At 36.4% G+C, this 27602-nt stretch overlaps 1 protein-coding gene and 1 non-coding gene across 2 annotated transcripts; both read left to right on the top strand.

The window, feature by feature from the left end:
• Positions 1 to 30: 30 nt before the first annotated feature.
• On the top strand, positions 31 to 19303 carry TMEM167A (transmembrane protein 167A). Its single transcript, XM_008706366.2, has 4 exons — positions 31 to 163; positions 9098 to 9207; positions 12999 to 13033; positions 17454 to 19303. The coding sequence occupies exons 1-4, from the start codon at positions 161 to 163 to the stop codon at positions 17522 to 17524; spliced, it is 219 nt and encodes a 72-aa protein (XP_008704588.1). The 5' UTR covers positions 31 to 160; the 3' UTR covers positions 17525 to 19303.
• Positions 10852 to 10986, top strand: LOC121100860. Its single transcript, XR_005832646.1, has one exon. It is a non-coding gene; the product is annotated as a small nucleolar RNA U109 (small nucleolar RNA).
• Positions 19304 to 27602: the final 8299 nt, after the last annotated feature.

Genomic DNA, 27602 nt, shown 5'->3' on the forward strand with positions numbered 1-27602 from the left:
AGGAGCCTATCCTAGTGTCCGGGTCGCGCGGCTCGGGAGGAAGTACCCGGACAGGCCCAACCGGACGCGGGGAGGGAGGGAAAAGGGCAGGCGGGGCGTGCACGCCTCTTCCGCCCTCGGCCCGGAAGGGTGATGTGGCTGGGGCTTCGCCGGCCTCACTATGGTAAGAATTGGGGCGGTGGGGTCTCAGCCTAGCTTTGTGAAGGGGCTGTGGGCGCGAGCCAGGGCTGGAAGGTTGGGCGGTGGCTCTGGGTGCGCGGGCCAGGGAGCCCTGTCACTAGCTTGATTCTTCCGGGGCTCGGAAGATGCTCAGGCTCGGGAACCATGTGGCTCCTGCACGCCCGGCCAGGGAGAACTAGGGCCCACCGCCCAAGAGAGACCCCGCGGTCGCAGGTCCTAGCGCCTCCCGCACAGTTCCCCTTTCTGGCTTGTTTCGAAGAAATGCGCTGGTTGGCTTAACGCAGTCGTTTATACAGACCCTTTATGGTCATTGACCCTAGAAGGCATGGAGCTTCTTGAGTTTGCGCCTGTTATTTCGCGTCCTCTGATGCCTCTGCGGACCTGGCCCAGGTGTTTCATTGTTGTCGTTGTAAACCCCAAGTTCCACATCTTAATTTTCTCCTGTTGAGTTAGTGACCTTTCAGGCTCTTCCTGCTTTACAAACTATAGATTTTAATCATTGGCGATCTCTGCGGAAGTGGTTTTTCTTCTAGGAATGTACTTGAGGTGTCTGGCCTCGGACCTTCCTTCCCCACACATTTTTAAGGTTGTATTATTTTGTGTTATTGCAGATTCCTTTGATAGTTTGGGCCTCTTAGGAAAAATTAAAATGAGTCATGAAAAGTTTTCAAAAGAAATGCCTACGTCTCCAGGCAGAGAAAAAAGGTAAAGCCAGCATGGCCAGAGGACTGATGTAGTAGTAGTAATAGTGAAATCTCCCAAGCTGTCTGAAGCCCTTTTACCTTTGTTATCGTAAATGCCAACAGCCTGTACATTGGTGAACTTAATGAAATCCACAGGCCAAATGTTGCATTTATGAGCATATTTCTGGGGAAAGGATGCATGCCTTTGATGATAGTATGAAAAGCAACCATGACCCCCCCAAAAAAGCTATTGTGGGTTGAAAGTTACTGAGCTTATGTTTCCAGAGGTTCCTGCAGAACCCGGTACAACACTAAACCCTTAGACATTTAATCGAAAACTCATTGTTTCTTGCTTTAGCCCAACTACTTTGATTATAGATGGGGCTTAAGTCACAGCGTCTTTCCTGGAGAACTTAGAAAATGGCAGTCTATTAGGTTATTCCTTCCTTAGCCAAGAATATACTGAAGCTTCTTTGTCTACCTACCACACAATCCGATGAGTACATTTGCTCTTAAAGAGTGTCATTAGAAAACTGTTACTTAACTTAGAGAATTTGATTCCTTTTTCAATTTAAAAAAATACAGACTGTTACTCTTTCTTTTCTTAAGTGATCTCTACCTGCAGCAAGAGTCACATGTTCTAATGACTGAGCTAGCCAGGTGCCCCTAGAAACTGTCACTCTTAATTCTTACATATCTTCCTAATTAAGTTTAATTATTCTACTTATAGTACAAGTCAAAGATCTATTTTCATCATCTTAGTGTCTTATGAATTAGCTAAAAGCAAAACAGATACTGTGTTTAAGATTAACAGTGTTTAAACTTTTAAGAACTTCGGAATGCCTTGTTCTCCCTCTTAATAGCCATCAAGATTTATCTCAAATTTCATCTCTTCCCAAAAATCCTTCCCTGCCCCTTCTATTTTCTTCTCCTATGTCTCCATTTGGGTACCCATAGTCCATGTATATACCTCCAGTGTACTTCCAGCCATAGCACTTACCACAGAAAACAGCAATACATTGTTGCCCGTATTTCTTCCCTCACTAGCTGGAGTTTTCTGAAGTAGAGACCAGGTCTTTTAATATCTACAGCACAATGGCAGCTAGAGTTAGTACTCAAATGATTGCACATCTGGGGAAACAGTCATGTAAAATATGCTCAGTGTCATTAAGGACTTCACAGTCCACTGAGGGACATTATTAAATAAGTAAATTCCATGTGTTGTCTGCTATGATCAAGAGAAACAACATGTGTAAGTGGAAAGAGCTCTGAGAAACCAGTTGGCCAACCAATTCAGTCCAAATTTCTGGGCATCGATAGTTTTTAAAAGCTTCAGGTGATTCTTAGGAACAGCCAGGCTTCATACCACATTTTGACTCTAAATATTGAAAAGTTTTTCCCTTTTATCAGTGTTTGTTATTTCTGGTTGCATCATCAGAACACTTTTCTTCATAACAGGATTTGCACTTTGCCCTTTGGAATACTTTTATCACATTATCAAGAACATGTGAAATTATTTACTGCTTCATTTTTTTTTTTTTTAAGTCTACTGCTTACCATCGTTCTATATATGCTTTCTGCTATTAACATCTTTGATCCCCTTGTTGCTTTATATTTAGATCTCTGGTGTCTATAAAATCGCTCTGAAACTAAGCAACACAAACATAGCAAATACATCATAGATACCATGACAATGAGATGAAAATAAGTGCAAATGACCACCTATGTTGCCAGGGGAGAACAGAATTGAGGTGTTTCTCCACCAAACTGTACCTTTCCTCATAGCCATGAAAGTCCTTAATTTTAAGTGGAAAGGTTTAAGTAGAAAAGGTCTCTACATTTTTGAAAATGGAGCCAGTGAGATCAAATGGCTACTTAGTCCAGCTCCTCATTTTACAAGTAGAATTAAACTGATAATACAGAGGTGCAGATTTAACCAAGGACAGATTTATATACTGGATTATTCCCTAAATAATGCAAATGCTTAGTAGCATAGTACATATAATACAAGTAGAAACTAGTTGGAAAATGCTGGCCTGACCTAGATTTGTAAATGATAAAATGGTGACCCACTTTTGCAGTACTGTATAATTTTTATCACAATTAGGTCAGGAATATCATTTCTGGGTCTCCTTCCACCTCCTGAGAGGGATAAATGACTAGTTTTGTGTAAAAGCAGTAAGTCTTAAAACAAGTAAAATTGTTACTATTTGGAGTTTTAAAAATTGTAAGTCTTTGGTGTTCAATTCTTGTTTTAAAGTGAATTTCAGTTAAGCTGGAGGAATTAATATGTCAGTTAATTCCACAGAAGATGCAATCAACATTCGAAGCTTCTACACAGTGTTATGCATAAAGAAGGCCCTTAATCAACAAATTGGTTAAACAATTTGTTTTGATAATGCTAAAAATAAATAAGCTATACGGAGCTCAAGTGATCCAGAACTAATGAAAAGACTATAGGCTTAGTCTTTTCTGTAGATTAAGTACAGTTAGCACCCAGTCACTGAGCACTCCAGACATGGGTTCAGCATCTTAATATGTATATTTCTGCTGCCTTTCTCATTGCTTCCTTGTGCCTTCATACTGCTGGGATCTTTTCCCCTGTTTTTCTCTCTATTCGTAATGTTTTGGATGGTTTCTTAAACTGTTTTTAATATACATCTAAAACCAAAACCTTTACACTGAATTCTTGCCTTTGTATCCAAACTTAATGAATATAGTTTTAACATTCACTTATGACTGAAAACAAGAAACTGTATCTTCGTAGAAAAAATGATAAAAATTGAATCTGAAATATTCCTAACTTCAAATTGACTTGAGAATAGAGAGTTTTTAAAAAGATGTGTTAACATCGCAAGTAATTTTTTGTTTTAGCACTAAGCTTTGCATCAACAAATCTTCATCTGTTCACTGATAAATTATTTCATCTGCTGTAGTGGTGGCCAGATGAAAGTCTGAATTATCATTATTTCAGAAGGCCTAACAAATTGTTATTTACTTCAGAATGTTTATACAAAGTGACTCACCAAGTTGATTTCCTTCTGGTTTGTAGAATTTAATTTAGTACAATAGCACTAATTATTTGAAGCATATCAGAAAGTCTGTGAGTAGCAGATAGGTCTGGAGTGTGGAGGGATAATAAAAGGGGTCTTTCAGGAAAAATAGTTCAGGATCTCCATTGCATTTTTTTAGGAAAATGAACACAACTCTGGGAGTAACCGTCAAAAGACAGGCTGCTGTATTCCACAACCCCAAGTGTTATCTTTCTGATTATATTTGAGGTTGTGCTCCAGAGAGTGTCACAGGCAACCCTGAGTCTAGTGAATCTTATTGGATACCTCTTAATAAAAGGGAAGTGTTCATTAGATATAGTAGAATGCCCTCCCCCACTAAAAACAAAAACAAAACCCTGTAAATATGTTAACTTACTTGGCAAAAGAGACCCAACATATGTGATTAAGAATTTTGGAATGGGGGGGCGCCTGGGTGGCAGAGCGGTTAAGCGCCTGCCTTCAGCTCAGGGCGTGATCCTGGTGTTATGGGATCGAGCCCCACATCAGGCTCCTCCGCTATGAGCCTGCTTCTTCCTCTCCCACTCCCCCTGCTTGTGTTCCCTCTCTCGCTGGCTATCTCTGTCTCTGTCGAATAAATAAATAAAATCTTTAAAAAAAATTTTTTTTGGAATGGGGAGAGAGAACAACAAATCACAAGGTTCCCTTTAAGAGGGAGGCAGTAGGGTCACAGTCACAAAAGAAGTATCAAGGTCAGTGTGATGAGGAGTCACTGGACAAGGATTGCAGACAGCCTCTAGAAACTGGAGAAAGCAAGAAAACATTCTTTTCCTAGAGCCTCCAGAAGGAATTAGTTGTATTTTATAACTCCTTAGTTGCAGTGTGCGTTATTTTACATTTAATGGTTAGCTTAATTTGTTAAACTCCCTGACATTGCCTGACTGCAAAGTAGGTAAACCTTAGGTTTGAGAATTGAGGTTGTGGAATTTGATGCCAACCAGCCAGCCTACTTAGTCAGTCATCCACACCTCTTGAAGGTGTATATCTCTAAACAAATTAGGCGGAGTCAAAATACTCATTATCCCATATGCAAGTACCTTGAAGCTGGCTTCTTGGTAGAACTTTCTCTGAATTCCAGTTGGTGATATATAAAGTGATTGAAATGTTGAAAGGGTATTACTTTAGGCCTTTATTTTACCCTCCAGCCTGGGCTCTTAATATAAACATCAGGGTATTTGTTTCTTCTGTCTGCATTTTCCAAAATATCATTGACAGGTAAATATAATGCAGAGCCATGTGTGGCAGTTTCTCTTGAATAGTTAACAAAATAGTCTAATCTACACTTTTTTTTAATATGCATTATTAATTTAGAATTTATGCTCTTAAAATGTTCGTTATTTGCAGTTGTTTACAAGTTCCTGTTTATTCAGCATTTTTCAGTGACTTCTGTGCACTATTTTGTTTAATAGGCACAAGGAGTTGATATGAACCTCAATAAAATAGAGGAGACCATCACAATACAGTTTGATGGGTGCACTCTATGATACACACCTGCACAACGATCCTGACTCTGCTCGGTGTGGCAAGTGGGGACAGGGAAGACTTTACAGAGGGGGTGACTCTTGAGTTGAAACCTGAAGGTTAAGTCCGTTCACCAGGCAGACAAAAATAGATGACCTCTGCAAAAACAGAGTACCCTGAAAAAGATTTCATGATCTGAAAAAAATTAAACAGTAAATGAATTTTACTTCCCTTATCACCTTTTTTAAATCATCTTTTCCTCTATTTTGTGATCGACTGTGGTTGCTTTTTTTCTTAGCCTCTTCCTTTTTAATATCATTTTCCTATTGAAAATCCTAATTATTTTTCTACAAGAACAGGAACATCTGTTTCCTTTAAACCTGAGACGAAAATTTTCTATCAGTGGACAGCAGATGCTAAGCATTAAAAGGAATGCTTAGATAGGTTAAGAAATGGTAGGCTAATGTCTGTAGCTTTGAAACATTCTTGTTTGGTCAGAGTCTGAGTACATCTAAAAGACTTTACCACCTAAGATTATTTGTTTAAATTTTAGGGTCTATAAACCCCAGAAACAAAGTTGTATGTATCATATATTGCACACTTGTAAATGGTTTTCATTTATAAATGGTTTCACACACAAATGTATATATACATACCCCACTTCTGTAATAATAGGCATGTCTTTAAGTGCCTCTTAAAATCTTTTATTACATAAAAATTCAAACACAGAAAGGTAGAAAGAAGAGTATAATGAAGCCTCGCATCCTGGGCATTTCATCAGCCCCACACCTCCCACCACACACAATGGATTATTTAGAAACCAATCCCAGACTTCATATCATTTAAGCATTTTTTTTTTCACTAGACATTAAGGGAAAGAAAAAGTACACATTGCAAAATTGTGAAATTTAGATACTCCATTAGGAACATGATAAACCTACTTTGCAAATTGATTTTCCAACCACTCTACTACATCAGTCCTTTGCTTAATACAATAAGCCTGCTCCTTATTCCTTAAACATGCAAATTCCTGATTCTGCGGGGACGTTTTCCATGCTTTTGTCCCTTCTGGAGCCTGCTCTCTATTTGCCAATCTAATTGCGCCCTTTCTTGACTCAGTCCTTGCTTTCTCCTTGAAGCTTTTCCTGACTTTTCTTTATGAAAACAGCATTTTTTTGCCAGTATGGCTCAGTCGCCACTTAACACGTACTACAAAGAATTGCTAGTGAACTTTTTAAAATATATGTCCTGTTATAACTTGATTACAACTGCTGTATGCCTCAGTTGTCTCGTATATAAAATACAGGTATTAGTAACACCTACCTCAAATAGATGAGGATAAATAAAATAATCCAAAAGAAGCCTTCAGTGAATATCCGTTATTGTTGTTAGCGATAGACTCCTTCCCCCGGAGGGAAGGAATCCTGCTATGTACTTTTTTAATCCTGTGTCTAGTCTCATGCTCCAGACGGGGTAGATACTAAATACATGTTTAGTGGTGTTGGCTGGAAAGAAATCTGTGCTTTATATTTCATGAGGTTGTTATCAAATACTATATCAATATATTCATATACGTGTTCAAAATATGATCTTTGAAAGATAAACATTATGAAATACTGTGTTTTCTATATAGAATTTATCTTTAGCGTTCATTTATTGGTTTGAGTTATAAAAATTGTATCACTTACTTTCACAAATGTAAAATTAAAGTTCAATTCGATAAGAAACCAAGACATACTAAACTTTATCCCTTGTATATCCATGAAGAAATGATTTGCATACAAAACAACTATTAAAATCATAATTACAAATAAATTTTATCTTTTTCAGACCATAAAAACAACACTTAGAAAATTTGAGAAATCCAGAAAAGTTGAGACTTGGGCTAAACACACCTTCCAGAGATAATCAGTGCATTCTGCCCTCTTGTTTGCATAAAAGTTTACATAGCTGAAGATATGCTGATTATGAAATTTTGTGTGCTGTTTTCCCCACTGCTTAGCATTGTACATAAGCATTTTTTTATCTTTAAGGATATTGGTAAATAACGTGTAATTTCCTAATGTTTTGAATAGTTTGTAATTATCATAAAATACATAACAAACTAAAAAATATTGACAGTTTCTGACAAGGTTACTTCTTGTTTTAGGACTCTCCTGGCTGTTCTTGCTTATTTATATTTCCACATGAACTGCAAAATCAGTTGTGTGTTTCAAAAATAACTGGTTGGTATTGAGGTCACTTTAAATTTATAGATTAGCTTTATGGTGTTGCCTTCCAATGTAAGAATGTGGTATACCACTCCATTCTACTTTTGTGTTTTTCAGTACATTTAAAGGTTTTGTCAGTTTTGTTCTTTAATGCCAGTACTGCTTTTCTTCCTAAGCTTATTCCTAGATATTTCAGCTTTTTGTTCTAGTTGCTATTATAAATAGAAACTTTTTTTCCATTATGTCTTTCAGCTGGTTGGTAATGTAATTCTGAAGGCTGTTGATTTAAATATTTTAGTTATGTACCCAGCCACCTTAATTCCCTTATTGTGTGTAATCGTTTTTCACTAGATTCTTTTGGGCTTTCAGGTAGCACTTAACATTTGTAAGTAACAGTTTTGCTTTTCTCAAAAAATTTTGTAACTCTTATTCTTTGTCTAACTTCTGACACCATAGGAGGTCCTTCTGAGTTTACTAAATAAGCATATTGCTAGCTACTGTGTGAGATTGATACATTTTGTCTACCTTATGTAATGGAAATATTATTCTTATATTGTTATATATATAGTGGTATTCTTGCACTTTCAAAAAATTGTTTTATTTATTCAGCCACTACTTATTGGCCTACTGTGTGGTAGGTACACAGTCAGATAATGGAGTTCAGAGCCTGATGAGACGTTGTCCACTTTCAGGGATGAGTATTATAAAATGTCTAACAGTTCCTGGGGGAACAGAAAGTAGAGTTCTATGTGAAAAAGAGAGGGGAGGCCAGTGGGTTCATCATCCTGGAAAAGATGATGCTTGAGGTGATTTTTGAATAGACTGAGTCCACCTCCATTTTACTTTGACTGGAAAACTGATTTCCTGTGATTCCTGTGTTAAATTTTTTTAATAACTTAAAGAATGAGCAGTGAAAGAGCAAGTGGTTTTCCTTCACCAAAACCTAATAGCTTGGTATTATCAACGCATGGAACATGATTGTTTAAATTTAAAGCATTCTTATCCTAACACAATTTCAGAATTGAAAGAAACTTCAGCCAACATTTAGTCTCTATCACCACTTTCCACCCAGTTTTAGAGATGTGAAAGAGAGACTAAGGTTAATGGTCCAGCTGAAGTTATATGGTCAGCTACACTCAGAGCTTGTAAACTCTGTGTCCTGCCTAGTAGTCTGGGCTCCTAGAACATCTATATTAATTACATACTGATTCAGTTTTGGTGAGCTGTTTTGGATTCATGACATTTTTGGTAGTGTTTTCAAGTGCTTGAATTTAGAATTTTTGTTGGATCTTCTGCATTCCTTAGCCCAAAGAATGGAGAGGAAAGTACACTCTTGGAATACCTTATGATTTGGGGTTTTAAGTGTTCTCAGACATGTCATTCCATTTGTCTGTGAGAAGAACAAAAGTTTGATTCTTAATATGGAATTGTCTGGTATTTTTTACCCATGCTATTTTTCTTGTGATAATAATTTTTCTTTTTCTTTTTTTAGTCTGCCATTTTCAATTTTCAGAGTCTGTTGACTGTAATCTTGCTGCTTATATGTACCTGTGCTTATATCCGATCCTTGGCACCCAGCCTCCTGGACAGAAATAAAACTGGGTATGTTACTAATGATATTTAACCACCCAAATTAGGTCCTGTAGACATTGAGGGTAAATTACCGTAAAGGTCATTAAATAATTTAGTTCCTATACATACCTTCGTTTTGTAATAACTTATTACATTATTTTCTTCTTCTGTTTTTAAAAATCTGAAAACTTTGTATGCACAGAATCTTAATAAATAAAAAGATAAATATCAGAAGTGACCTGAAATGTGTCCAAAAAAAAAAAGTATATTTAAAAAGATATGACAGGTTTTTTCTCTGGGATTAGAAATACAGTTTAGCACTTAGTAGTTGGCCTTAACTTTTTATGCAATAATTAGTAAAGCTGGTTATTTAAAAAGAAAATAAAAGTTGGTTATCATGTTTTTGAAAGGTAAAACAGTTTGCAAGCACTGTGTCCATAAAAAATATAATGTAGACATTTCCCTCTCCAGTCTAAGACTGCTCCAATCATACAGGTTCCCTATTTGTATGAGAAAGCAAATATATTTGGAGAAATTTATTTAGCTTACTTAAAGCAGTAATAAAAATTAAGTCTTGGGCTTGACACATCTCTTGTATTATATGTTCACACCCTGAAAAAATTTGAGCTCAATATGATACCACACAGTATTAAAATTTTAAAGTGCCATCTTCATAATACAAAAATACATGTTGAATTCAACCAAAAGGAAAAATATATAAAAACCAGAGACTATGTGGTGAAAGCTATGTAAATTTTCTTTGCCTTGCATATTTATTAATTTCTATGAAAAATTGTCTTAATCCTTTCTTAATAAAAGCCTAAACCTACTTAATCATTTTAAGAAATAAAAGAATGAAAGAATACTTCACATAGGAATAATTATCTCCAGCACCTGTATCAGGCCAAATTAGGATCCTGCAAGGCCAAATTCTGTTTTTCCAGTAATAAAAATCTACAAGAGGCAAGGTGGTAGTCAGCTATGAGAGTAATAATTTTGGCTTCTTTTTCTTTCACCTTCATTCTATCTTTGAGGACATAATTAGCATTTATTCAGACATCATGTCATCTAATTATTTGGCTTTTGTTACCATTTCTTCCTTTTTATTTCCTAGGGTTGTTCAAATATGTATAAAGGAATAAATAGAACCTCTAACCAGTTTCAAATATTAAAAATCCCTAATCCTGTTCGAATAAACTGATCATGTTGCTGTCAGCCTGAGGGACTTTATTTAACCTACTGATGTTATTTGTCCATCAGTTTTTGTGACAGTGCCCCTCTTCCTTTGTGAACATTGACTTTGCATCACGTTTTTTTTCTCTGAAGTCCTCTTGCACTTAGTCTTCACTCTGTCCATTTCTTGAAATTATATAGTACTTTGTCCCTTTGTTGAAGTTACATAATCTTACTTGTTGCTTGGTTGTACGTGAAGCCTTTCCACCCAACCAAATGGTTTTGTATCTTCCTTCCCTTCTTCTGCAGCCCCTGACTATTGACTTAAAACGTATGGTAGAAACCAGTAAACATCCTAATTGATCTCTTGCCTGGTATTGTAATATAATACATAACATCTACCTAATAAGATATTTAACTGTTTATTTCATTATAAAGACAATCACATAGTAGTAGAATAGAATATTTATGCTTTTCTGATGCTGTTATGAAGAAAGTAGGTTGCATGTGGAAAAGTCTGCTCCTCATTGTTTGGGGATCAGGAATACATCCATTACATGCTACATTAAAAAAGGAGTTCTCAGGGCTGCCAACCTTACAGTAGAGGTTGAGTAGTAGTATATTTCTCCTACATAAAAGACCAAAGAAATACCATGCCTATTTCTGTATTTTGAAACATGTACTATAGTCTACTGTTTAAAGGCTTTTTTTAAAACTTTGCATCTATTTATATGAATATTAGTCCCCATTTTGTTTGTTTTGTATATAAGAAATATTTTCTCTGGGAGCAATTCCTAACAGCCATTGTCCTTTGCTGTTACAGTATATGTTTTTATGAGACTCATAATAAACTGTCCTTTCATTATAGTGAATATTTCCATGTTTAAGTAAAGATATCTAGGCTAATTGGATAAAACAGGTTCTTGATAATTTCACTCTTGAAAACAATTTTTTTGCTGCTTCAAATAATATAGAACTAAAAAGCAGCAATAAACGATTGCTACTTTGCCTCGTTTCCTATTATCATAGATCTGATTAGCTTTATCAGCAGATACACTTATTGGCTTATACCCAGAGCAGCTTTAAATCAGTAGCGCATGTTATAATCAATAGGTTTTTAGAATCAAGGAACTGTGGCATTGCAGATGACTAACCAATTGTCTTCCATTTTTTGATGACATGTAAGCCAATTTTAAGTGATATCTGAAGTTCTGTCACATGTGCCTTTAACCTATGTATTAATGCCCACGGCCCATTAGTTACTATTCTGAAGAATTTCTGTGTAATAATGCAGTTAATCCTTACAACAAGCCTGTGAGGGTGAGTGCTATTAAAAAGAAAATAACCTGCTCACAGTTATGCAACCAATTAAGTAGGATTAAACTTAGGCACAACCTGGCCCTTTTATTATCCTACATTATTTTCAAGAGTATATTTGATTTTTGTCCTTTTTATTTCTATAGTGAAATTGTTGCACCTGTCAGAGTGTCCATCCTTCAAAATAAAGGATAATAAAAAAAATCCTTGTGTTTTTGCCCATTTCATGTTGTGTGAACTAAGAGACATGATTTGAGGTCAGGAAGTTACACTTCAGAGGAGGAATGTATATAGAAGTTAATTGAACCAGTAACTTCTTAACCACTCATAATTATTCATCAGCCAGCCATCTCTTAGGGCAAAAAAAAAAAAAAGTATATAAATTTCCCTGGAATTTAAGTATTTCGGTTTTGTTATACCAGTCCTACCTTACTTCAATAAATACTGCTAATTTATCTTGATTTGTAGCCATGTATAACACCATTTATAATTTTCTTATTTTGTCAAAGCAACAAAATAATTGTCTATGATGTTTTCATATCTTTTAGCTGTCTCTATTCACTGAATGACTCCATTGATTTTCTTTTAAAGCTCGTACTTTTTACGCTAAATAAGTGAAATATGCGTATAATTTGTATTTAATTCATAGTATATTCATTCATAGAATTGAGCTGAACGTCTTTATTCTAATTCTTATTTCCAGGATGTATGTTTTAAATGCCATATTTAGTTAACTCATACACAGTGTACCCTAAACTAGGTTGTACTTACACTGAAAACACAACCACATATATTTATACTCTTCCTTATTGAGTGACATAGTTATGTAAATGCTATCATTGGAGATCATGGTTATAAATCATTTAAATATAGAACTACATTCTGTAGAAAGTAATTTCTTTAGTGTGCATTTTTTTTTAATGTCGAAAACACCCAAACTGTGTTCATTTACCATTTTCTCAAAATTAATATTTATGTAAATTGGTGTATGTATTTTCTACTTTTGAGAAGTAAAGCACTTGAAGTTGACTGAATTAATTCTACAATAAAAAGCCCTGTGCACATTTTTGCTGCACATATTAATTTACCATAGGTTTAACCTAGGGTATCGGATATATTCCAGTTTGTAACAGTTTATATACACTGACATTTGATAAGCTAGTGTGTCCTACTTTCCTATATAAATGGTGGCTTAGTACCAAATAAATTTCAGTGTTGAAGTATCAGAAGGTAAAATGCCAGTTTGTAATGAGCGCTCTATAGGATACTGAGAAAATGATTTACCTTTCCCAGTAATCAATAGCTACTTTTTCCTTTTTTATTCTATGCAGATTGTTGGGTATATTTTGGAAGTGCGCCAGAATTGGTAAGTGTCTGTTTTAATGTCCACATCTTCAGCTGTAAATTATTGGGCAATTTACTTTGCCATATTCACAGAAGTCAAATGTCAGTTTTAAAACTGCAAGCTTCCTGATCTTGTGCATTTTTTGCAAAAGTTTGTAATTCCCCCAAACTCTTTTTCCTTCTGCTATTTAAAACTAGACGTGATAGATACGTCATAATACTTAATTAGCAGGAAGATAGAAAATACAAGAAAAATCTAATTCAGGTATCAAATACTATGCATTCCTAGTGTTGAGATTTCAGACAAATGTGTACAGTTTTATGCACACAGGCTTGTAATACACAGCATGCTGCTCTGTATAATGTGTACTATTTTGATAACTAAGGATGAATTTCCATCTAATGAAAGGTTTGCTAAGCAGCCATCTAAATGTATTCTTTTTATTCCCCTATGCTAAATCCAAGGATGTTATCTGTTGCTTTTAGAAAGCATTAACTGTTACACCTATCAAACTCATGTGATAATAGCTGAGTTTTGTTCTAATTGATTAAAGTTAAATGTGATTGTCTTCTAACTTTTCATAATAAAATTAGTAGTGTCATCCTGTGTTTATGTTTAAAAAATAATATACTCTTATCCCATCCCTATTTGTGTATAACATTTAGCACAGTGCCCAGCTCATAGTAGACTCTCAAATGATTGGCAGGTGAATGAATTAAAATGTACCTTACTGATGTAATTCACCAGTATTCTCAAATAATAAAGTATACCCTTTTTAACATAGCTAGTTCCAAAAAAAACATTTCAGAGCATTTGTGATTGTTCCACTTGGACGGAACAAAATGAGTATTTTTCCTTTTTGGAAATTATTTACATGACCTCCTCAAAAAAAAGTTAGATTATAGTACTCTTCCAATACTTAATTTGTATGTAACTATTTTTTTCTTTTATAAAGTTATGAGACTTTCATTATAAAGAAAAATTTTGCCATATTTGACAGTATAATTCGCCAGTCTGACAACAGTGAATCACTTTAAATAGGAGGGGAAGTTTAGGAATCACGTTAACCTGTCTTTCCTCTGTGTTCTTTGTAACATTTTATTATCTCTTAGGGTGGTAGACATGTGAATCTTCCTTTTATAGAGATCATTGACTTTAGATAGGTAAAGCACAGGTATAGCCTAGATAAGTGGCTATAAGTTTAACTGTGTCTGAAGACATTTTTGGTTTTCACAACTAGAGTGGGGGGACATATACTGAGTATAAATCATGGATGTTGCTAAGCACCCTACAATGCATAGAACAGCCCCTCACATAGAATTAGCCCAAAATGTCAGTAGTGCCAAAGTTGAGAGGGCCCAGCCTAGATTTACAGAGATTTTGTGGTACAGACTTACCTGACATCCGGTCATGCTCAACAGCTGCAAAGCCTGAAATAACAGTAGAAATCTTAATCACTTTAAAAATAACCGAGACGGGAGAGAGATAGAGACAGAAGAGCACCCTTGATGGCTAATTCTGATAGCTAGTAGTAAATGTAAATATATGTAAACCACGCTGCTTGTTTCAAAGCCAAGTCACCCAGAAAATGAAATAATATTGTCAAGGAACATAGTGCAAAGAATACCTCAAACTGCAAAGAGAGAACATAATGGAAGAACAAGACAGTTCTAATACAGTGAAATTCTCTGCATCAGAGTAATACTGAATATTCATTCATTGGTAAAAATATAAAAAGTCTGGAGTTAGGAGGTGGAGCTTTCACCTTAGTATTATGAAATTGCTAATTCATAAATAAAAGATTTTAATTAAGGGATTTTAAATTAAATGTTAAGGTATTTTAAATCCATTTTGGGTAATAAATTAGAGAAGTATGTACAGCTCATTCAGTAGACAACCCAGGTGACCCTTTACACAACTGTTAACTTAAAAATATAGCTGAAGGTTTAAGGCATCTAGTCTGTAGCTCTCTTAATGATTTCCTGTAGTATCGTCTATTTTTATGTCTAATTATAAACTGCGCCCCTTTTTTTGATTGGTCAGTTATCATTTTCATTTTTTTTCTTGACTATGCCATAGGTTAAATGGTTCAGCTTAAGTATTCGTTCATGCCAGTTATGTGAAAGCATTAACTTTTCATTTTGGCAAAATGGCTCAGAACATGTTGATGCTGATAATGCTGCTTTCTCAGCCACATGCTCCTCTCTTATCTTGACACAGAATATATCCACCAAGAAAGGATGCAATTTTAATAGGAAAAGGTCCAGCCAAATCATCTTATCATGTTACACATCACGTTACAGCAACTGTTTTGCATTCACTTAAACAGACCTAAGACGAGGCAAGAAGTAACATTCTTACCCAAGTTCAACCAAAGATGTTTAGTTCTACCACATGGCAGTCTCTTTTAAGAAAATTAAAAACAGGAAAATGAAACCCATATGTAAATTATAGCATTCTAAGTTGGAAGATGAGGAAGAGAAGAACTTCCTCAAAACTTAATTTCCAGCAGATGGAAAATGTAGGGCAATATTAATTTCTTCTTTTAGGTGTATAATAAGATGATATTAGACAATTAGAGTACCTAGCCCTAATTAGAGTGACTGGCTTGCTTATGAAATCCACCTGAAAATTATGTCTGAATGCTTTGGTTTTGTTTGATAACTTGGGTTGTTGCCCAAAAAATTAACATTGGTTAAAAATGATGACCCAAATTATTTTTTTATTTTAAAAATTGTTTTTTTTCCAGTTGAGATAGTGGCATTGTGAAAATCCTGTTGTCTTACTTTTTAAATTTTCCTTTAGCTAAAAAACAGCCCAGTGTCTATGGATAGAAAAACACTTTCAGAAAAACAACAAATGTTTCTTTTACTTGTATGTGTGTAATATCTTCTGTGAATATTGTCATTGAGCAAACACAAAGGTAAAATTAATAACAACATGACTGTGAGCTCTTTTGAGGAAGCTCTGAAAATAAAAATGACCTTGAGGATTTTAGTTGATGAGGATGGTCAAGATTGACATTTTGCAGAGGTAATTAACTAAACTTGCCAAATAAAATAGTTTCTTGCCGAAGGAACTTAGTTAGTGGAAGAGAGCTGATTTTATTTTATTTTTTTTAAGATTTTATTTATTTGAGAGAGAGACAGACAGAGGTAGCAAGAGAGCACAAGTGGGGAGGAGAGGAAGAAGCAGGGCTGGTGAGGCTCGATCCCAGGACTCTAGGATCATGACCTGAGCTGAAGGCAGACGCTTAACCAACTGAGCCACCCAGGCGCCCCAAGAAAGCTGATTTTAAACATCATAGAAAAACAAGTGAGGGGAGTATAAACAGTCTGTACTACAGGACACCAGGTATATGCCCATGATTATTTCTAGAAGTAGCACATCACTCCTTCCTTCTCCCTTTCTTATGCACCCCCAGAGCAGCATACATGCCTGGTGCTCTGTGGAATTGTACAGCCTTTGATAAATGAAAAGCAGGAAGGAACGAGATGAGTTTGGGATCACTCACAATCATGGGGTCTCTGTCTATTTGCAAGACAGTTTCACAAGCCAACTCCATTCTACTTCATGCAAAGGAAAGTCTCCAAGTAAAAACACTTTTTAAACACATGTGAAAACTGACTCATATAAAAGTGGTTGCTTTAAGTTCTACATTTCTAACCCAAGAGTAATTCTAAAGTTTTTCTTTAAATTCCAGTTAGTTACCATACAGTGTAATACTAGTTTCAGGTGTACAATACAGTGACTCAGCGCTTCTATATATCACTCAGTGCTCATCAGGACAAGTGCCCTCCTTAATCCCCATCACCTGTTGCACCCATCCCCCCCCACCTCCCCTGGTAACCATCAGTTTGTTCTCTATAGTTAAGAGTCTCTTTCTTGGTTTGTAGCTTATATCCATTTTTCAAACGAAGTTTTACTGATAAGCATCCACGAATGCCTGTTTTTCCCCATTTAAGTGTCATGAATTGCTACTACTGAGGGAAAAAGTTATGGCTAAAAATTGCATGTTGCATTTCTTTTTATAGGTAGAAATTTCCCTTTTTTATGGGGGAAAAAAATAAGCAGTACTTTTTGTCCTTAATGGAATTGAGATCGTTTGTCTTGGATCTGTGTCCTACATTCTGTGTTGTATTTTTCAATATCTGGGTTCATGCAGTAGCACAGGAATGGTGCGTTAAGGGTTTTCTAAGCACATGGAAAGGAGGTGGTCTTAGAAATAAATCAGCATAATTTAGCGCATTCTGTATTGTACTTGCTTCTGGGCTGCATCTAGTTCTTGTTTGGCCCATCCCCCCAATGCATGGGCCTCCTAGGTAAGAACTTTATCTTGAGCCTTATGTGCCCCTCTCCCGTGGTAAGTAGTAACCTTATCATATCCAAGTTAACTCACACTCAGTTAATCAACATGAATATCTCCCCTTTTTTTCAACAGGTGAACGGAAGAGTCCTTACGTCGCGGTGTGCTGTATAGTGATGGCCTTCAGCATCCTCTTCATACAGTAGCTTGGAAGAGTATCAGAATTTAATTGCCATCAGATCTCAGTATGAAAAAAAGGACTTATTTACAGAAAATAATGGAATGAATGGTTAACCCTTTTATCTCTGAACATTGATAAATTTCCAGCTGCTGTTCTCTGTTTTTATTATTGGACCAATGTTCTGTATAAATAGGATGTAACCATTTAATACTCAAAGAGTTTAACATGTCTGTAACAATCAGCCTCAGTACTGTCACTACAATATTACATTCTGCAAATGCTATTCTGTAATGTCAGATACCAGTTTTCAGGGAGGTATCTCTAAGGCGCATAATAGAAAACAAAATTGGTAAATGACCCAAGTTTCTTTCACTGTGATATGGGAATGATAAATCCTTATAGAATGAGAAATTTTTCTGGACTAGCTTTTTTATTGGGGGGAAAAAAAGGTTCAGTTTGTGTTGGTAAGGATTGCATTCATATTTAATAATGCTTGCTTTTTCCTCTGGCCCCACCAGAGCATTAACGGAGTACCTCGAAGCAAACGTGCTAGTGTATCACAGGTGTTTCAGCTATTTAAAACAAGCCTCCTCTTAAGGAGGAAGATAAATGAGATCAGCCTTAAGAGTAGTACCAGAAAAATGTTCATATTTAGCATAGAAGAGTTTAGAATAGCTTGACTGGTATAGTAGCCTCTGAAAACTCTAGATATGTATGGATAAATATCTTAAGCATAAATTTGATCAGCTGTCATTCTCTAAATAAGACTGCATTCTTAGTGTGAAAATAGCAAAATAGAATAATTACAGTATGATAATCCTATTTGTGTTTTTCATTCTTTTTAGTGTCAGGTCTCCACTTATTTTAATTGCCCCAAACACAAACTGTATTTTGTTTGTTTTTAAATACAGCACTTTAAATCTAGTTTACTTTTTGTGTGTCAATATGAACTAGAATCTTCTGCGTAACTCATTCGGTGATGATAAACAGTTTCAAATCTGCTTATCCGTACACCTTGGCATAAGTGTCTGAGTTTTGATAACGAAGAAAGACCTTCAACAATTTCCATCAAACCAAGAGAAACATTTGGAATGTGACTTAAAAATTTTGCAGTAGACCAGTTATTGTAAGTTTAGTTATCATTTCTTAAGTTTCAACTGAAATTCTGTTAGAATTTCAAAGCTAAGAGGAACTTAAACATCTTAGCCAAAAATTGCCCATCGTAGGTAGTACTAACTAGATATTGTCCTCAGCTATTAATATCTTTTCTTTTTTTAAGAAAAGAAAATTATTTAGAGTTATTTGAAAATTAGTCTGCCAGTAGTTCTTTCTGTAGAAACAAAGTTTGGAACTAAAGCCATCTATTTTTAAAGACCACTTTAAAGTACTTGAAAAGAATTCTGGGAAACATGTAAGAAAAGCTTGTTAAGCATTGCCTGCTTTTCTCACAAAAGATAAAAGCTGCTGTAGGCTATCAATATAATTGTTTATTTTACATTTGAGGCATATCTCACTTGCTAAAAGTTGTATATTTTGCTTTAGACAGGGAATCAGGTTATGATCATTGTGCCTGCTCTGAACTGTCTCTTGGGCTTTGCATTAGGTCAAGAATTTTCAGGGTATCCTAAAAATAGGACTCTTATCAGCATATACATGCGGAGTCAGTCACCTTTCTGGGTCTGGTTTCTGAGTGGCCATCTGTTGTCCCACTCTGCTGCCAACTAGACTTTCTAAAAGCTATGTCAACTAATTTTTCATATGCTAACACAAATCTAATATGAATAAAGAATATTCTAAATAATCAGTTCTGGGGCATTTCTTTAATTTTGGCATTTTTGGAGAAGGTAGGTGGAAAGTGGAGGAAGAAATAATTTCTTTGAAAAATCTGTGGAAACATATAAAAAATTTTTTGTGTGTAGATGCTCAACAGAGTGGGAGGCAGCTTATTTCTGACCCCAGACACTATGACCTTTTGAAACACAAGCTCTTTGGAAGGTAGAGGAAAGATAGGATTCCATGAAGAAAAGCAATTAGCATTTTCTTTAATGTAGTTTTTTCAAAGAGCTACCACTGAATCCTTAAATCTAACCCATAGGGCAGTGTAGGTATTTTTAGGCCCACAGAATATTCAGATATTCCTGTTGTGGGCTTGGTGGGGTGGTAGGATGCAGAAGAGGATTAAGGATCAATCTAGCATCAGAGTGCCTCTGTCACATAGTCTTACTGCATGGGTGGTGGGCAAGAAGTCCACAGCTTACAAGGTTTGAAGACTCCCTAACCTCTTTCCTGGCTCCAGAATTTTTTGATTCCATCTCTCCTGGAGATTGTTTTGTGTTGATACTTAGTTCCTGAATGACGTCAGCTATGTCCATGGCAGGAGCCAGTCTTCTTTCTGGGCAGTCTTAGAAGATGGTCAATCAAAAGGCCACTTAGTCTGTTGAATTCCCTCCATAGCTTAAAAGAATTTGGATTCAAGTCCAGTGTCTTGTAAATGCCTGTGCTCCTGTGCCAGGCACTTCCCATGTTCAAATTCAAAATAGCCCCTTCACACTAGGGATAATAATAATTGGTAAATGTGTAGCAGATGCCTTCATCTTAGTAATATGCAGATCAGTCTCATTTTATCCGAGGACAAAGAAGAGGTCAGAATGAAGTGATTCTTCAGAACAGAGTGAAAAATGAACAGGTCTCTGCCTAGTTTTGTGGGAAAGACCTAGCATTTGTAAGTAGAATTTATACATTTGACCATTCTTTCAAGAAGCATTTATGGAGTATACGGTACCTTATCACTGAAGACAGAAAAGTGCGTAATTTCTGTCCTCTAGTAGTTCACAGTGCAGTGGGTGAGAGAGATGAAATTATTTATACAAAGTCCAATGTGATAGCATTTATTATGGAAATAATGCCAGGATTCGAAAAGAAAATAAGGGTGACAACTTAGAGGTAAGCATTTCCTGCCAGAGAAGGAGTGCTTAAGCTGGATTTAAGAGCAATATGCAGAAGCACCAGTGGTATATTACGAACTATAAGCACCTAGCTTGTTGTGCTTGTTGGGGAGTATTAAGACAGAAGTCTAAAAAGGTAGACAGAGGTTAGATCCTAGACGGTCTTGTATTTTTTCTCACTACTATTACCTCAAAATTGACGTTGAATATATGTTCCCTCCTGCCTGACAAAAAAAAAAAAAAAAACTTGAAAAAAAAAATCTTTGGTGTATGTGTAAACAAGGTTAAGTATATCCATGTCAACCTTAATTTAGACCAGGAATACAATAGTATACTCTCCAGAGACTCACCTGCATTGTATATAAAGCCAAGGTAACAGTAGTCAGATCGAGTATGTTTAGCAACTCTCAAAACTCATACTCCACCAATGCCTAAAGCAGCCATGATTCTTAACACACACATCTGCACAAGAGAGGAAGTGGTGGCACTGTCTACGTTTCCTGGGTGCACAGAAAAGATGTCTAGTACTCTCTTCAAAGCCTTTGGGAAGTTACTGGATCATAGGAAGCCGAAAAGAATTGAAGATTCTTAGGGACCACTTTGAACTTTCTCGGGTGTTCAGTAAACAGATGTTCAAAATAGAAGTAACAACAATATCAGCATTGTGGATATGATAGCCTTGTTAGTCTCAATCAGCAAGTTACTACTGGCTTCCAAAAATAACTATGTCATTTTTACTCTGCTTTCCATGGTTTCTTTTACTTCGCCCTAAACTAATCCCAAAATAATCTGAAATGCAACTCTGACATCAAAAAAGGGGGAAGGTGGATATCTATTTCCTGTGATTTTAAGAGAACAGAATCATCCTGTTTGTGGTGTGTAATAAAAATCAAAACAAACTCTCAAGAGCCTCCCAATTTTGTCTTACTGTCAGATGAGTGAGAACAGTTTCTTAAGAGGTTAAAAATTTGAAATTGGCACCTTTTGAGTAAGATGGGAAAAGAGAAATGTTTCTGTTTGTTATACGTGCATTTTAATTCATGGCTCGTCAAGATTCTTTCAGGGGAATTTTTTTATGTTTTGCATCTTAAAGCTGTTCTATTGCCATTTCTCTGAGTGAACCTTCAAGAGCCTAAATGACTGGCTTTAGATATGAAGTCATTAATTCACAGCCCCCCAGATAGAGTAGAAATTGGATTCTGAATGAAAGTGACAGTACTAATTGTTGACAGTTACTTTTACCTTGTCCTCCACTAAGAGCCTTGATACCCAAACATTCAGTCCAAAATCTGTGAGCAGTGTCCATCAATTATTCAGCCAATTTATACCATTTATTAAGAAATATGAAAAAGTTTATATATAATATGTGCCTTGCTTTGCACAGCATGGTCTTTCTACTGTTATCTTCCCAGCACTGAATTGACACAGGTAAACGTTTGTTACACCTGCAACTAGATACGATTTACTTAACCAAATGAATTGGAACAGCTATTTTTTTTTTTTATTTTTTGAACTCAAAAGCCATTTCAGGTATGAATAGAAAAACAGTATATTTCTTTCAATGTGTACTGTAAACCTCCCTCACTGCTCCATCAGAACTACCAGTTGATCTGAGGCTTTATAGAGAAAAATCACTAAATTTCTGATTTCCAACTCAAAACAATTCAAAATGGCTTTCTTGAGACCATTGGATTTAACATAGTGGGAAAGCAAAATCTGTTTTCAATTCAGAGGGTTTGTATTAGTCTCCTTAACCATAACAGATTTGTCTGGGGAAAAAAGCATAAATATTGGAAATAAGGGTAAATCACTTCACACACACACTGAAGGATGAGAACACTCAACTGCAAAATACCAGGCACTACTACTGTTTGAGCTTTATTTGGTAAGGGAAGTAACCTAGGAGCAAATGGATAGTGATTGAGGGTTTGTAGCCAAATTGCCAAAACATGTAATTTATGAGTCATTGCAACATTTTTGATCAAGTATTATGTCTAGACTAAATGTTGCAAAAATGATGTCCAAAGATAATGTTTAAGAAGAAGTAAGGAACCGTTAAGGCATGAAGGATTTCAAGAAGGCCAGCATTGAAGAAGGAATATTTCCAGTCTTGAAGTGTTAAAGAAAAGTGACCTGCAGGCTTACGATAACACGAAAAGATTTTACGTTGGAAATTGAAAGTTATAAAGATAGAATACTCTCAATATTTCATTAGGGCTCCTGAAAACCAGAAGATAGCATTTTCCTTTCGATTTTATTTAATAAGTAAACTCTTTGCTTCCTTTTTAACTAATGTGTTATTCACAAATGGAAACTTTATTTAATCTTGAGAAATGATGAGTGGACTTCGACTTGTAAAATATGTTTAAGAAGTTTGCAATATGAAATTAAGAGAGCTGTAGAACACAAAGTATAGGGTAATAAAGTTGGATGGGTTTTCTGAAAATTAAGTTTTATAAGTAATCTAAACCTCATTCAGATCTCTGTTAATGGGTCACATTCTTAGCTCTAAGTGAATGAAGGCCAAAATAACATAGTGACACAATTCTATACCCGCAAAGTGAAATTGCATTCATACTACTGGCAACTCCAATACTAGTTGTTTTTTAAGTATTAGCCATCACAAGCATCTTTTCAAAGAAGTGTAACTGAATCTGTTAACACTTAGAAATTGGATATAGGGAACTACTGAGATGTTTTCTGAATCCCTAGGCAATTAGGCTGACCTCCCATGAAGAACAGAAATAGGGGTAGAGCTCAGGATAATACGTTGCCCCTCAAAGAATGGAAAACCAATCCCTTTGACATTCCTACCCCACAAAGTAGGGTCCTCCATCTCACCCTTTCCATTCCTAGAAGAATCCTTTGAGAACTGGCCGTGTGCCAGCTACAGTGCTAGGTTCAGGGTGTCCAGTGTGGAACAAGATAAATACATCTGCTGTCCTAGAACCTAAGTTGTGAAGACCAACTAACCAAGAAATTAATTACATAGGTGAACATAATCTAATAAGGACCTTGGAGAAAACAAAGGATGATTCAGATGGAGTGGTCAGAGAAGGCCAGTCCATGGGGTTAATGGGAAAGGACTTGAGGACTGACATGGTGGAGAAATTGATAGGAAACTGGCATAAAGATTATTACTAAGACAAAGAATGGTGTAAACAGACCAAATAACGCAGTTCCTTGAACCACAGAAAAGGCCGGCCAGCTCATGCAGAGGATTTGACCTTCCCCAACTGGAGCAGGCATAGCAGTCCCTGTAGGGCTAATGTATTTGCCATATTGGAGCTGAAATCCACAGGGCAGGCAGTCAAGAGGGAAGGGCTGAAAATGGGCTGAAAAGCCACGTCACCTGCTGCTCTGATCTGGGGGCTGTGGATATCCTGCAGAAAGAAGCCAGTGACCATCTCAGAGCTAAAAATACACATGTGGCACAAGAGTCAGAGAAGCTAAAGGAAAGGTAAGAGCAGTTGTAGGCCCGGCTGGCCCCTCACACTAACAAGTTCATCAGCATATGTGTGACAACATGCATGAGCTAATAAGAGGGCCACTGCTTTGCCTCTGCCCTCCGAATTTCACACAAGACTCTCCTGTGGCCCATTCTCACCAGAACCTTACAGGGAAGGGAATTCTAGGAAATGTAGGTTAGCCTAACCAAGGTGATGCATCACGAGGTCATCATGCCCTCTAAGACCCTTTTACCTGGATCTCTCCCCAGCAACTCCAACTGCATATGACAGACAATGTTCTTCGTCTTCCCTTCTAAACCTCCTCCTTCTCTTTCTGGGTTTCCCTATTTTTGTAAATAGTACAACTGTTCTATGATCAAAACTTTCTAATCCCCTAAACTCTCTTTCTCTCATATCCCCATCTTGCTCCCACCAATATGTAACTCAGTTCTAGTGTTTTTACCTCCGCAGTACTTCCCCCAGGTGTATGACTTCAAACTCACCAGGTGATTATACAATCCCACACATCGATTTCATATTCAGTTTGCTATCTGCCCCATTTTGGAACCCCAGAAGGACAACAAGGGCAGCTCTCCCCTCCAAAGGCATGTACAGGCAAATGAGTTATGGTGGAGAAGCTAGCATGCTATTATCATTATTTAAACCAAGAAAAACATACTGTAGACAAGATGAAAGAGCTAATAAAAATGTGTTCTTATTCCTGATTTTAAAACTTTAACAGCTGGGCTTTTCCATGTGGAATAATGTTACATAAATAACTCGGCCAGGAAGCAGAAGGGCTGTGAAGAAGTCCAGCAAAATGATTGATGGTCTTGGACACTCTGCAATATCACACCCAATGGAGTTACAAGGAAATAAGTGGTCATCGGAAGGTACTCATGAGTTGGTGCTGGTCCGGTCGGCAGACCTGACAGAACCTGACTCATATGTCACTAATGCTTCAGAAGCTTCCCTTCTACTCCAGCATATTTACACTCTCTATTCCACAGGGACTTTTCCTGCTCCATCTAGATTTGTCATCTTTTAATTAGTCATGGAAATGTAGAGAAATTGGGTCTCAGAAAAGAAAGTTGTTGAGATTTAAGACTGAAATATACTCAATTCTTATGTCTAATTTCCTTTTAAAGGGGACAATATCACACAATGCATCCTATTTAGTATTTTTGTGCACATAATGTAGGTATGGGTCACGTTACACTTCCTACTCCCACTTCTTTCTTCCACTGAAGTATATATATAGTCGCAGTTATGGCACAAATGGCAAAAGGCCTTATAAAAAAATATATGAATGAGGAATAGAACTCCAGCCTAAGAAAGTGAGTGCTGTTCTCCTTTTCTGTCTACCTAAGGGGTAAGTGGTGGGAGAATGAGAGATCCAGAACTTTGGGGCAAGTCTCATTTCCCAAGGGTTTGGGTTAGAAGATGTCTGAAAGATTTTCAGCTCTGAAAACCAACGACTGTCCTGTATTTATAGTTTAGTGAAGTCGTTCTTCACTGAACCCCTGCTTCTCTTTCTCAGTAGTTGCTTAAATGTGGACAAAGAGCTCTTAGAGAATGGTAATTCACTTGTGTTTTTTTTTTCAGGCATGTTACCGGAAATCCCACTGAGGTTGGGAGTTCTACTTTGTGCAATGTACCCAGGACATTACCTTGCCAGAAATTATGTGTGGGCTCACTTCAGTCTTTTTGAAGAGTTACAGGAAACACTGTGTGATAACAAGAGTGGTTGCTTCAATAGGAAACATTCAGGGGCAGGTACTTGCTACTCCTTTCTTTCCCTAATCCTGAGATTAACCTTAGCTGTGAATATCAGCAAGAATCAACTCACCCACTGGCTACACCATGCACGGGGAAATATCCACATCAACCTGAAAAAAGAAAAGGAGAAACAATAGGAAGAAAATTACTTCTAGGCTTTTAATTTCTTGTCACTTTCCCCTATTCTCCACTCTCCATAAGTTTTTACTCATTATGATCCAAGGTAATATGCTATGTAGCTGCCCCCTATCTCTAACCAGCCTAGCACAGTATGACTCACTGGACAAGAGAGGCTCCTATTTTCCACTGTTTATTCTTCTTTCTAAGAGGATGGTGACGTCTGAACGACAAGCCCTGGGCTTGAGAGAAGGTGCAATGAAGAATCCTGTGGGAGACAAAATTCCATAGTACCTTTAGTCTCATACCTAGAAATGATTAAAAATGTTTTTTCTTGCTACAAAATTTTAATCTTTGAATTAAAGAAAATTTAGAAAATGCAAATACACAAAAAGAAAGAAAAATTTCCAGTAATCTTACCAGTCCGAAATGACCACCATTAATGATGTAAAGATAAAACATACATAATTTATTTTTACAAAATGGGATAAAAAAATAGTACACGCTATTTTATAGCCTCCCCATTGAACATGGACATCTTTACACAAATTATAGATTTTTGCAATTATACCATTTTTTAATAATTGGGAAGTATCCCACTATAGAATACAACACTTTATTCAACCTATAGCCTGGTACTGGACAATTACATTGTTTCCTCTTCAGAAATGATACATTTAAAGGACAGCACAGCACAGCACAAATCACATCAGTGTCGTCTAAGATTGCTTTTTTTTTTTTTTTTTTTTTTTTTAGTGAAATGGATATCCCAAGTTTCTACTTAGCTCTGCATGCACAGGTCTTTTGTTTAGGATAAGAAGCACATGTAGGCACAAGACTTGACTATTTACTGCTCATTATTTCAAGGGCACTTAGAAATTTCTCTCCACTCCACCTCTACTTGCAAACTAAAATCACACCCTTAAGAAGCTTAACATTCATATTTTATCGACCTTTAATAGAGTAGGGCACAAGGCATTTTAAGTCATTCCCTCCCCTACCACCATGAGTCTTCGACTAAGTATCACATGCATTAGGCAAGGGGACCAGCACTGAAGTACCGTATTTGAATCCGGTTCTACTCAACATTGCAGGACGCGGAGCAGAACAGAGATGTTCCCCAGGCTGGGCAAAAGAAATGAAGCATCTGAGAGAGACAGAATAAAAGCAGACACCAGAGCTGGAAAAGTGAGCCGAGGCTGTGGGCAGGCTATAGAACATTCAGACTTAGCAAAGCACCTCTGGATGCAAGAGCCTGATACCAGAAAGCCATCTATTCTCCTGACACCATCAATTCTATAGTTTTCAGTCATTCAGGGTGCAGGGAGGCTATAGCTTCATTTTAATAATGGAAGTAGTGGGAAGGAAACTGACAGAAAATATTGGTAGAATTCATTTGTTTTTTTTCTACAAAATGAAATGTTTGTGCAGCCATTAAATGTATATTGAAGTATATTTTTGACATGAAGAGATGTACACAATATATTAAGTGATGAAATCATGTTATAAAAACACTATAAAATGTGATTCTTTAGTACAAAAAAATCCTATATTTGTGCATGCACACACACACACACACATTTATAAAAAGAGAGCTATAAAAAACGCATACTAACATGCTAATAATGGCTTTCTCTAGGAGGTAGGAATAATGATGGTTTTTATTTCCTTTTACTTTTTTAAATCCATGTTTTTATGGTAAAGATCTATGATAAAATAAATGCTAAGAACGGACATTTGAATTTCATGCTCTACTTTCTTTCTTCGTGCTTGTTATTTTCAGACCATCGGGCTCTTGATGCAACTTGCTTTA

The sequence above is a fragment of the Ursus maritimus genome, unplaced genomic scaffold (genome assembly GCF_017311325.1).
Source record: "Ursus maritimus isolate PB19 unplaced genomic scaffold, ASM1731132v1 scaffold_5, whole genome shotgun sequence".
In the NCBI taxonomy this organism is placed as follows: Eukaryota; Metazoa; Chordata; class Mammalia; order Carnivora; family Ursidae; genus Ursus; species Ursus maritimus.